At 39.4% G+C, this 12,780-nt stretch overlaps 1 protein-coding gene across 4 annotated transcripts in view; it reads left to right on the top strand.

The window, feature by feature from the left end:
* Positions 1–1,690: 1,690 nt before the first annotated feature.
* TGFBRAP1 (transforming growth factor beta receptor associated protein 1) overlaps positions 1,691–12,780 on the top strand; it is a 37,477-nt gene continuing 26,387 nt past the window's right edge. Inside the window, exons 1-3 of one of the 4 annotated variants that reach the window (XM_014267733.3) lie at positions 1,691–1,849; positions 4,557–5,258; positions 11,826–12,020. In XM_014267733.3, coding sequence (XP_014123208.2) covers positions 4,574–5,258; positions 11,826–12,020 — 880 coding nt within the window. In that variant the 5' untranslated portion in view covers positions 1,691–1,849; positions 4,557–4,573. The other 3 variants (XM_074535873.1, XM_026794029.2, XM_005487967.4) reach the window with 3 other exon arrangements.

Raw genomic sequence — 12,780 nt, 5'->3', positions numbered from 1 at the left:
GTTCAGCCAGGATTTTGCTGCTTATTTCAATGAATGAAATTACTTTCTTGTAAACTGCATGGATCATCTCCCTCTTCCTAAAGTACCTTGTAAGTTCTGCCTCACAGAAATATATCCTTGCTAACTGAATTAGTTGTGCTGATCAAGACTTTTACCCTGTGATTTTCTTATGTTACTATTTATTTTGTAGGCATTTGTACCCAAAATTAGAGTTCCTCTTTTATTAACCAAAGCATGTCCTCTCACAATAAAGTTCTGAAAGAGATTAAATGCAAACAGTCTGATAAAAATATAATGCTTCTTTTCCAATTGCTGTAAAAATAATAGAATTTTAATGAGCTATATTGTTTTCATACACTTGTTGAGTGATCCTATTACATTTCATAGTAGAGTTATTTTTTGTATTTTTTTGTTAATGCAATAGAGTAATTTTAAATAAATGATACCAGGTATCATTTTCTATTATTTTTCTTTTTAAGATTTTACAATTAGAAAAAAAAATGCTTTACATCTGTTCTGATCCTTGCTGTTTACTTTGTTCATTAGGTGAATATAGCTTCTTTCACTCAGTGAGAAAGAGGCCAATCCACACAGAGAATTGGGATATTTGAATTGTTTACAGTTCTGTGCAGAAAGAGGTGCTGGGCAGCAAATCCACAGAGCCAGTGTGATGACCATCAAAACTTACCATTTACATATTTTAGCAAACAAAGGCATTAATTTTCATTGGTTACAAATTACATAATTCTTTCATGAATTAATCTTCTATTGGTCAATGATTCCCTCACTTCTCATGCTGATTAGCCTACAGAGTCTTCATTTTCTCTTGAGCCAATGTGTTTCTTGGGCCATAAGTCAGTGACTGTAGCTCTCCTCCTGCCAGAATTACCTTTTACCCAGTCAGAGCTGATTCCAGCAGAGTTTATGAGCAGGCTTTGTTAGTTTCTTCCTTATCTTGGGAATTTTGCCAAATGTATTTGTGGCCCTCAAAGTCTGCATTCTTTGTGTCCACTATCAGGAGCACACCCTTCTCGACAAGCTGTGTTAACCTCCTCCTAGATCACTGAGGCACGTCAAGCCCTAAACTTTAACAGTGCAATTCTACAGATAAGTAATTCATCTTTTTACATTTAATAGTTGAGAGTTATAGATATATATTTATTTATTTATACAAATAATAGTGGTGGTATAAGTGTCTTATAATATATAAGACATATAATATAGGAAATACTATATACAAACAGCGTTATTGTAAGTCTCATAATAGATACGAGAACTTTTACTATTATTAAATCAAATTTTGAGTGAGGGCGCTTTCTCAGAACCTGAAAAAAGCATCTCCCACATATATATATATATATGTGTGTGTGTGTATCCCAAGGCTTTGGACTCTCTTATGTATCTATTTTAAATATATATAAAAAATAAATATAATATATAATATATATAAAAATAAATAAATATATGCATATAAATATTAGGATAGATGGATAGGTAGGTAAGTAGGTAGGTAGATAGATAGATAGACAGACAGACAGACATAGATAGATATAAAAAATAAATGCATCAGTCTCGTCTCCCGGCGGCAGAGTTTCGGAGCAGCCCGGGGCGCTCCGGGGGTGCGCTCCCGGCCGGTGCAGCCCGGCTCTCCCGCACGTGACCGGACGCGCCTCCCGCCGCTGCCCGTGCCCGGTGACGCGGCCGGGGCGGGGCCGGCGCCGCACCGGAAGCGGCGCGTCCCCCCCGCCCGCCGCCGGCGGATCGCAGCGCGCCCCGAGGCGGCCCCGGCCGCCGCCACCACACCGCGAGGCCCCGGAGCGGCGGGCCCGGCTCCGCTGTGCGCCGGCAGGTGCTGCGGGAGGGCGGCGGGAGAGGCTCCGTGTGCGGGTACGGGAGGCGGGTGCGCCGGGGCCGGCCGGCGGCGGGCCTGGCTGCCCGCGGTGTGTGAGGGCACGGGCAGCGCATCCCTGCCCTCCCGGGGCTCCCGGGAGTTGTACCACAGGGTAACCGGAGCCCGCGCACGGTGCAGGAGTGCGGGCAGGTGAGGGAGCGGAGCGCAGGTGAGGGAGGCAGGGTGTTTCTCTCCGAGGCAGGGAGGGCACAATGTAATGCAAGGTTATTGCTTAACTGGAGCGGGGGAGAGCTGCTTCCCTCTTCTTGCAGGAAATGAGTGCGTGCGGGGTAATTATTGCGCTTAAAAATCAGTACCTACTAGACTGATAATTTTCTTGACTGTTACTTTATTTTTCTCTGACAGGAAAACATCCCCATTATCTTGTTTTTTGGGCTTCTTACATCTAAATGTAGTATAAGAAATACTATCTGTAACTATGGCCTCTTGCACTTCAAAGGAACAGCATGTTCTGTAGAACCTGTTCCTTTACAATGCTCACTGGCCCCTAAGGTTTCTTTAATGAGAGCAAAAGAAATGCTAAAAAAGAGGTTATGTCCAGGTCATGCATGTTGGCACTGTTTGTTCCTAAAAGCTTTTTCTCACATCTTTTTTTATTCTAGAACAGATGTTTTCATTTCTTTCTTACCAGACTTACGTAGTACTATGGATTTTTTGTTCTTTCTGTTCAAGAGTGGTATATCTGTTAAGATTTCTTTCATATTTTTAATTCCCATCAACTTTGATTTAGGAAATTCTTTTGGACTTTTTAACACATCTTAGGAGTAGAGTTCTGCATTTCTCTCAGTGGCACATATTCCCATTTTTACTTTGGGCTGCAGGAACATACTGAGTCCTTAGCAGCTTCAGGTATGGAAGCTGCCTGACCTCTGCAGACAGTAGTTTATCACTTTGGGCTACAAACAGGCTCTTAAGAACTGTCGGGATTGTTTTGGCAGTCAACCTTTGGACAGTCCTCTCTAACTTAAAATGCCATGTTTCTTTTGATCATGTTGGAGAATAAGGTGGCTGAGTTGCCAGACTTGCATTGTCATTTTACCCTCAGCTAATTCTCTAGTGCTTCCTAGGTTTGTTTGGTTGTTTGTTTGGTTGGTTTTTTTTGTTGAAGATCATAACACTAATTTGCACTCCAGCTGAAGATAGAACTTGAAAATCTCATGGAAGCCCAAACTAAAATCTTTTAAACTTCTGATAAAAACCCAGAAAATGAACTCTGAAGTATTTGGCACTAATGCTTACTACTGTATCTTGGGAGTATGGTTTGCTTTTAGCTATAATCTTAGTTTTATATAATTTTATTTCATGATTACCTGCAAGTTGTGTACCTTATCTTTTCTAACTCAGTTACAGAAAATTTGACCATAGTTTTTAGTGTTCTCTTGCAAAAACAAAGGGTTTTGTTAGATGTAGTAACTGGAAACTAAATTTGTTTTGTCTGTGTTTAGTTTCAATTTTGTTTACAGGACTAGTTTGTTGATGTTGGTTTCTCTGTTGGTCCACAGAGATTTCATTTGATGTTTTGCACCTCCACTGTACATGTGGAGCAGAAGTGATTGTGTGTGTTTGAGATGTTTAGTGTTGTGCCTGTGTTGGCTAAGTGAGCATTACAGACCAGTCATGACAAATTAAAAAGTGATTAAACAAGGCCAGCAGTTTCTCATTTGCTCTTCTTTGGAGTGTTGAGCACAGCTGTCTGCTGGTTTCTTACAACAATAACACAAGTCTGGAGTATAATAAAATTGCACGGATTGTTTTTAAAACAGTATTATCTGCTTCATAAATTGCATCTGTCCCTTGGCAGTGCTTGTTTGGAGAGGGGTAGGTATAGTTTGTAGAATTAATATTAGAAGTGCTGTTTAGCACTTAAAGGCTGGCTTTTGGAATTATTATGGTGGTGGAAACAGAAACACTCTGAATTTCTGTGATACTGTGTCTTGAGCTTAATGAGTGCTTTATGGGTCATGCACTCTCCATACCTTAACAAAACCAACAAGCTGCAGACCCAAACCAGCAACTGTTATTATGAGTTGGATGATACCTTGTATAAGTTATTATTGAACTGGCTTGGAAAGTATGTATTTCTGATTGCTGGAGACTAATGAATGTAAAATATGTGTTAAAATGGAATATACTTGTGATATTTTGTGAAGGGGCTGTGTATTAATAGGCCTACAGTGGAGTGTAAAGCAACATGACATGTTAACTAGTAGCACTAAATTTCCTAAGAGGCCTTGCAGCCTCTCAGGAAATCTAAGACCTGAAGCTTGTCTGTGTTCATGTACAGGTGATAGAAACCTGTGCATGACAGGTTTATTAGTAACTAAGTACTGGCAATAACCTCCTGTAGTGCCAGTGTCTGAGAGAGCCAATAACATGCTGCTTACTTGTGGAGAAAGCATCACTTCAGAATAGCTGGGTGCCTTTGTGAATCTGTTTCAGAATAGGTTAAACTAGACGCATACAATTTGATTAATTTCTGTTATTAATGTGCTTGCTCTGGCTTGTGTAGTTGGGTTAGAAGTAGAGTATAGACTATTAAAAATGCAGTAGTTAAGTTTTTGTATAAGTGGATGTGAAATTGCTTTCTCTGATATCTGATTCTACATGCAGAGGTAAACACTAGTGTTTTTTTCTCTTTAATTAGATCACCCAGAAGACACAATGAGCGTTAAAGCTTTCAAGCTCGTTTCTGCTGTTGAGCGGGAGATGTTAATGGGAGATAAAAACTACATCAACATCGAGTGCATTGAGTGTTGTGGGAAGAACCTCTATATTGGAACCAATGACTGCTTTATCTATCACTTCCTGTTGGATGAAAAGGTATCCACAGCTGGAAAAATAACTTTTGCTGCCACCAAGCAACTACACAAATACCTGGGTTTGAAGAAGCCTGTGAGCGAGTTGAAAGCAGCCTCTGCCCTCACGAGACTGCTCGTGCTTTGTGACAACACGATAACACTAGTGAACATGATCAACTTGGAACCTGTCCCCACTGGTGCTAGGATCAAAGGAGCTGTGACATTCACCCTGAATGAAAACCCTGTGAGTGGGGATCCTTTCTGCGTTGAAGTTTGCATTATCTCGGTCAAGCGCCGGACCATTCAAATGTTCATGGTGTTTGAAGACAGAGTCCAGATAGTGAAGGAAGTGTTCACTCCAGAGCAACCCTGTGCTGTGGCTGTAGATGGTTACTACTTATGCCTTGCCCTTACTACACAGTATATAATTTTGAATTACAATACTGGCGTCTCCCAGGACCTATTTCCTTATTGCAGTGATGAGAAACGGCCAATTGTGAAAAGAATAGGCAGACAAGAGTTTCTGTTGGCTGGCCCTGGAGGCCTAGGTGAGACTAAGGATTTTAATTTTTTGCAATATTTATAACTTCTCTTTATTTCTCTGAATTTCTGAAGCAAAGCTTTAGAAATTAAGTGTTATGCATAATAATGATGATTTCCTTCACAGGTCTATATTGGAACACTGAGATAAAAAGGGAGATGGTAAATTTTTGATATTTAGTACTATTATAACTCTATAGTAATATTATAACTGTAAAAAACACTCTAAGCAGTTTTTTATTAATGCACAAGATTTTATGATTATTTTTATTCCCATGATGTGTTTTATTTTAATCAAAGCTTCATTTCATTGTACCTTGCAGCCCCTAGCAAAAAAAAAATGTTGAGTACCAAGTGAAGTTTCAGAGATTGATAGAGAGTCTGTAGTGACTAGAGGGTTTGTTGAGGGTTGGTGGGTTTGTGAATGTTGCTACAAAATTGTTCAGTTAGTGTAGATGAATTAATTTTTTCCTCAGTTGCTATTCAGAGGAGCTCTTTTGAAGTCCATTTTATAGATTTTAATACATTCACAAGAAGGTATGTTGTGCTACAGTATTAGTAAGAACCTTTAGTGGAAGTAAGTTGCATCCTACCTCCTATAATAGTAAATACTGTCCTAACTGTAGGTGTTATCAGATACTACCCAGTTTTTATGCGCTCATTTGCTTTATATTTTTTAGTAGTATTTTTCAGCTCTGTGTTACCAGAAAATGATAGTTTAAGTATTGCAAAACTAAAGTTAAATCATGTGAAATCATGCTCTTATCTAAGAGATGACTGTAAGGACTACTGTAATCTATCTAAATGGGCAATATGCTGTGAAGTCAATAATCTTGAGCTTTTTTTGGAAAAGCTGCAATATCCCAGAGCTGACAAACCACAGGCAGAATGCTGTCGTGCTGTTTGCCATATGACTCTCCGTTCAGGAGACACTGTGTGTGTATTTTCCCTGAAACATTAGGAATAGCATGGCACAAAGTTCGCAGCTATTTAGGTTCTTAATTTGTTGTTTGGTTTTTTAATATAAATTCCAAAAAAATCATTGCTTATATTGAAGTTTTGCTTTGTGACAAGAATGCAAGATGTACATCAACGCACCAGCTTTTCTCTAAAGAAGTAGACTTAGTAGAATTTGAGTTGATGTTAATTAAAGATGTTCCAAGATGAACTTGGGTTTTTTTTTTTCAGATACAGTGCTTTTCTAAGTCATTTTGACTGCCCACTTCCTATTAAAGCTCTTAGTTCTTTTAAATATGGATCTGCAGTTTTGGACATTAACTGTTTTAGTAGTACTAGGGAAGTTAAAATTTGTCGGTTAGCTGATTTTCTGAGTAGATTCCATTCTTAATTCAATTTCTAATTTTTTAGTCATGTCAAACCAGATTCTGTTCAAGTAATTTCTCTTTCTTCTTTAAGAATATAATTTCAAAAGCATAACTGCATTTAGTTAGGAATCAGAATTTTATTTAGTCTGACTTCTGCTTTTGTCTGGTGTACTGTAAGAGAGATGCATGAACAGAAGATTGCTTATAAAGTACAACATTCTTGTGTAAGTAGAATGTCAGGTGTGGGAGATGTTAAGCAAGTGCACTTGTGCTGCTGTAAACCACATGCTATAAACCATTCTTTTCCTCATGATATGGGCAAAGTCTTTCTTGTACTGCCTCAGAGACCTTTTAGAGTATTTGCTGTCAACTGTATAGTTTTTCCTCACTTGAATAATATTTTTTTTTTTTAACTCTTGTTCTCTATTCACTCCCCAGTGATGTTTTGACTAAGTATTATCCATCTTGCTGTTCCTCCTTGATACAATTCCTGGTGTGTTTAACACTTGTCTCTTTGAAGTTATGAAGATGGTTGGGCACCTTTATAGTAGATAAGCATTGTGTATCTTGGTATGTCAGGTGGGCCTCTGCTGTGGAATGCATGGACTTGCAAAGGCTTGATGTAAATCTTCAGTTCCAATTTTGTTTGCTTTTATATGTCTCATTGATCAGGGCAGGCTGGTTTGGCACTTGGTAGAGCATCTATGCTGAGTTCAACCTCTTTTACAGAGATGAAGATATTCTGCATTAATGTATTTGGCTTTAGAGTTTGAAGTGACACTTATTTGTATTAATTTTCTTTTGAGTTAAGACTGGAATTTAGATTAGCAAAAAGCAAGTGCTTAAAATGATAATCAATGTAAAACATCTCTGAGTTTATTGTGTATGCAACCTTTTTCTTTATCCGTACACTGGATTTTAAAATGTTTGTTAGAATTGTTCATAGCAGATCCTTAGCCATGTGGCGCTTTGTTGTCTTTACTTGCAGTTAGTATTTAGCTCTTTCTTTCAAAAGTGGGAAGAACTTCATTTTTGGTGCTTCTTCTTTCTGTCCAGTAATTAGTTAATTTACAGTTGAAAATCAGTCCTTTCTGATATGTATGAAACTGCTTACCAAAATTCAGTTTTCTAGTTTGTGAAACTCTTGTTGCATGTTTTTAATCAGATTTCCTATTGTACAGAGGCTTTAAGTGTTTAAAATTACAGTGGACACTTCTTGATATTGGCACAGGGTATGCTTCCCAGAAGGTCTGAGGTGGTGACTCAGGCTGAGCTCGCAGTGGAGGCTGCAGCTCCTCACACCCTGAGCTGAGCAAAGTGTCTCCTGCCTGATGCTGAGACTGCACCAGGGAAAAATATTGGCCTTGCCTGTATGTGTGCTTGGCTGAGGATTTCTGTTGCCAAGTGAATGAGATGCAGTGGGAGGTCAGCAGAGTACATGGCACCAGAGATGGCAAAAAGGAAAGTGAATCTTCTCCAGGACCCAGGCTTGACGCTTGAACCTCCAGCTGTACAGAGGGGAAGGACTGGCTGGCTCTCTGCTGTTCTGTGGTGGCTGACACAGGAAACTCATGACTTCTGATAATGGGAAGAACTCTCCTTCTCTGCTTGCTGATCTACATCCATATAATACAGTCAGTGCTTACAGTGGCAGATGAAAAGCAGGAAGTTTTGTCCAACAAATCATCTGAGCCTGTACAATGCAGTAGCACCAGGAGGAATTAGCAAATAATAGTAGTGGGAAACTCCCTCATATTGGAGATGGGTGTTTTCTCATCAACCCTGCTGGTAAGGAAACATCTTGAGGAGGAGTACATGAATTGTGCAGATCACCAATTGATTGTACAGCTTTTGGTGATGGGTTTTGTCTTTTAGGACTATGGATCCTTATTTAGGCAAGAGATGGGATCCACCAGGTCAAGTGGGGCAAAAATGATTTTGTTATCTTGACTGAGCAACACGGTGAGTTGGATTTAGGTTAGATATGGTGGTAGGCTGTGTTTGCAAACAAATCAGTGCAAGGTGGTGTGATGAAAGACTTCATAAGCAGCAAACAGAGCTGAAGAAGTTTTGTTTCAGGCATATGCAGAGAAAGAAGTCTTTACAGAACATTGTGGTAGTGGAAGCTCTCACACTTTTTCTGGGAAATCAGCACAGCTGTGTTTTAACAGCTGAGATAGGAGTTAACCTTCTAAAGGGGCAGCACAGCAGCAGACAAGGAGGCCAGGAGTTTTCCAGAGTGCAGTGATAGTGACCAAGGAGAGATGAAGGGGTGTGCTCTGTTGAACATCAGTGTGTTATCAGCATTATTCTACTCAATCCAAAACACCAGCTGCTAAGAAGAAAATTAACTCCATCCAAAACCAGGGCAGAGGCCAATGTCTGTCTGGCATTGACTGTGCTGAACACCATGAAGGGCAACAAAAAGGGCTACTACAAGCATATCGGCAGCCCAGGAAGGCTAGTGGAAGCCCGATGTTAAATGAGGTGGAGCACCTGATGCTAAAGGGCATGGAAAAGACTGAGGAGCTTAATGCCTTCTTTATGTCATTCTACTGGTATGACCTTTCAAGAATCATCAGCACTTAGGTACAGTGGGAAAATCTGCCCTCAGCAGAGAAGGATCAGGTTATGGAACATTTAAATAAACTGAGCAGACAAATCCATGGGACCTGATGTGATGTTCTCATAAATGCTTGAGGGGTGATGGTCAACGTCATTGTGAGGCCATTTTATTATCGTTGAAAGATCATGATGATCAGAGGATGTTCCTCAGAACTGCAAGAAAACAGATGTTTTCACTCCTGCCTTAGGTAATCAAGAGAAAGGAAGCAGGGAAGTGCAGCCAGCCCTACCCTGATCCCTCGGGAAGGGGATCTGAGAAAATCCTGGAAGCTGTTTCCAAATATACAAAGAGCAAGAATGTGATTTGAAGTAATCCATGTGGATTTAAAAAGGGAAAATTGCCTGACCAGACTGTCTTCTGTGATTAGAGGCCGGCTTGGCAAATGAGGGGACCTGTGATCCTGTGAAGTTCAGAGAGGGTTTGATGCTCTCTGCCATGACATCCTTTGCAGACAAAGAGATGAAGAATGAGCTGGAGAAACAGCTGAGGTGGATTGAAAGCTCTGCTGAAAGATTTACTGTCAGCAGTGCAGAGGGCAGGTGGGGGCCAGCCTCTGGTCCTGTACCTCAGGGGGCCAATGTGAGGTCGGTACTATCATTTTAACAACATGGCTGGTAGGAATGGGCACACCTTCAACAGTTTGCAGATGATACAAAATATTTCTGTATCTCTTGGTGCTGAAAACAGTGCAGCTTTGTTTCAGGTAACTCTTGTAATCCGTGGGTAGCCTATGCAGTTTTTAATATGGAATTGATTGCCGGCCTCATCTCAAGTTTTATCAGATGCATTCCTGTACTGTAAAGGCTGTGGTTCCTGGTTGTAGTTATGTTTATTGTTATCCTTAGGTGAGAGTTGGATGAAGACAGAAAATGCATCGTTCTGCCTCAGAAGCTCTAGCTATTGAAGGCAGAGGGATGTAGAGAGACATTGGCTGGAATGCATGCCTTCTCACTTCCATAAAAGATTTTTAAAATTACCTAAAAAAGATCTTTTTCATTAAAAAAAAATGGGGTTTATAATTATTTGTGTTTGAACATCACAGAAATAGAAAAGCCTAAGAATTAGTCTTTCAAATGTAATAAGCCTTAAGTTTACTACTGGTTAACATGTATTTAGTATAGGTTTTCTCCCATGTTTGGAAGTGAGATTATATCATGGAATAACAACTGAAAGCTTTTAAAACTGGACAGTACATTTTGCCTGACATAAAATTTTACTGCTGAGTCATAAGAATATCAAGATCTGTAGAGTAAATTAAGAATTATACGTTGCAACTTAGAAATTTTCTGTAAGGTGCTCTGGTTGAAAAGCTGATCATTGTAGTGAAAAAGAACCCTTAGTCAAGGGGAAAGGGCTGATCATTTGAAAGCCACTGTAAGGGATCCAAAAGCTTAGTCTCTATACTGTAGTTCTGTAAAAGTTTACATTCTTCTGTTTTGTTTTCTCTGTTTTGCTTTTTTTTTTTTCATTCATTCCAAGAAGGTCCTTGTACCCAGCTCGCCTTACCTCATTATCCTCTGTTTGGAAGAGATTTTGTAAATTGAATAACATAATCTTTTAATCTCTTCTGTTCTTTAGAGCTCAGACTTATTCTGCCAGCTGTCAAGTGGCTCACTGCTGCCAAAGATCAATTTTCATGGGCATGTCTTTTTAATGGCCTGAGAATTCTTGGTTTAAGGGATATGAATTCATATTTAGAACAGAAGTTTACACTGTGCTGGTAAATATTTATGGAACTGGACCTGAAAATTGTGACTGAAATTTCTCTTCAATTGATGTCTCAAAATTGGGAAGTATCTATATGAATAGAACCAGTGGTCCTAAAGCAATTTAAAATTTAAAAGTTTATTAAGCTAGGAGAAGAATGGAGGACAGAATAGGCATGAGACAAGATTTTTTCATTGTGAAAAAACACCCTGCAAATTCACTGAAGCTTTAATCTGATTATTCTGAAGACAGCATAGGAGTTATCACTGTAATAATAGAAAGTCTTTACTTTGTGCTGCTTTATACACAGCCTCTGCATTTTTTCAAATGATTGAAAATGCAGATGCTTCACAGGAAGTGACTCACCCCAAGGAGCTGGGCCCTTGTTCTCTGAGAAGGTTGGCTGTAGCAAAAGTGAAAAAGTGTAAGTAAACAATTGTGTCCACTAAAGTGCTCTGTAGTCATTGGACACTGCAAGAACAAGCACATCTGCATTGCCAGGCAGGTCAGGTGGTGCAGGTCTGCAGCTCCTGCTAAGGCAAGATTTTTGAAAGCTGGGTCTCAACAAGTGTTACTGTTCTGGTATGAATTCAAAGTGGATGACATAATTCCTTTAAGAAAGCTCTTAAACTTAGTAAACTTGAATAATTCTTGCTAGTTTGTTTCAGTATTCATCTCTTATCTGTTTTTGGCATTGTCTCTTCCTGTGCTGAAGAAGAAAAAAAATTGAATTGAATTAACCAACATCTCTGTCAGGTCCAGGGAGGTGTGATGTGTTGTCATCATGCTGCCTTGATACTGCACCTGCTCTGAGACTTTCCATGGCTGCCCCTTGGAACCCTGCTTTGTGTTGGGAAGAGAACAGTCTTCAATCCTCAACTAGCATGAGCCTCAGGCTTTGTTTTTCCCTTTTTTAGGCATGTTTGCTACTGTGGATGGGATTTCACAGCGCGCCCCAGTGCACTGGTCAGAGAACGTGATTGGGGCAGCTTTGTGCTTTCCCTACGTGGTTGCTCTCGATGATGAGTTCATTACAGTGCACAGCATGCTGGACCAGCAGCAAAAGCAAACCCTGCCCTTTAAAGAAGGTCACATTCTACAGGACTTTGAAGGTATTAAAAAAGACACTTTGTTGCATCAATAATTCTGCAACAACCACTGAAGTCACTTGGGTTTGTTTTTTAAACAAAGTATATAAGAAGTGTGTTGACTGTTGAAACTTTTGTTGCAAGTGCTTTCCTCGTTAGATTCTTTGCAGACTTCAGTAATTCAAAATTCCACCCTTCTAATAAAATGTATGCTCATTAAATATGCTTTTATTGTCACTTTAATTGGGTAGGAGTCTATGGAGTTGGAGCTTTTTCTTGTTACTTGGTTATTTCTTTCAAAGGAGCAAGGTTAATTAAATGCTACAACTCAGTAATTGTGATCTACAGGTATTTCTCCATTGACTATCCTGACAAAATTCTTACATATTAGAAAGGAATACAAAAGAAAAACAATTTTTAAAATATCTGTGTAAGAGGTTTTAAGTTAGGTCTTTCACGTAGAATTGGTAACTGAAAAAATGCAAAATTTTCTATTGATCTGTTCTTCAATTGAGAACTCTTAAGTGTGGAATATACTATGCTACTAATTTCTTCTTCCAGAAAAACTACAAACTCTAGCACTGTGAACTGTATATTTCTTGCTAGATTTGATGTATGGCTTAAAATTTGCAAATATAAGCCTGGGGAAATACCTGTCAGTTAAAAGTTCCTACTCTCTGGAATCTGGACAATAATTTCAGTGGCCTTACCAGCTTAGTTCATCATGAGTGACTCTAGCCAATTTCTCTTACTTTCAGAGGAACAACATCTGCTGTAACTAAAT

This window comes from Zonotrichia albicollis, chromosome 2, assembly GCF_047830755.1.
Source record: "Zonotrichia albicollis isolate bZonAlb1 chromosome 2, bZonAlb1.hap1, whole genome shotgun sequence".
In the NCBI taxonomy this organism is placed as follows: Eukaryota; Metazoa; Chordata; class Aves; order Passeriformes; family Passerellidae; genus Zonotrichia; species Zonotrichia albicollis.
This window is presented reverse-complemented; position numbering and strand designations above follow the sequence as displayed.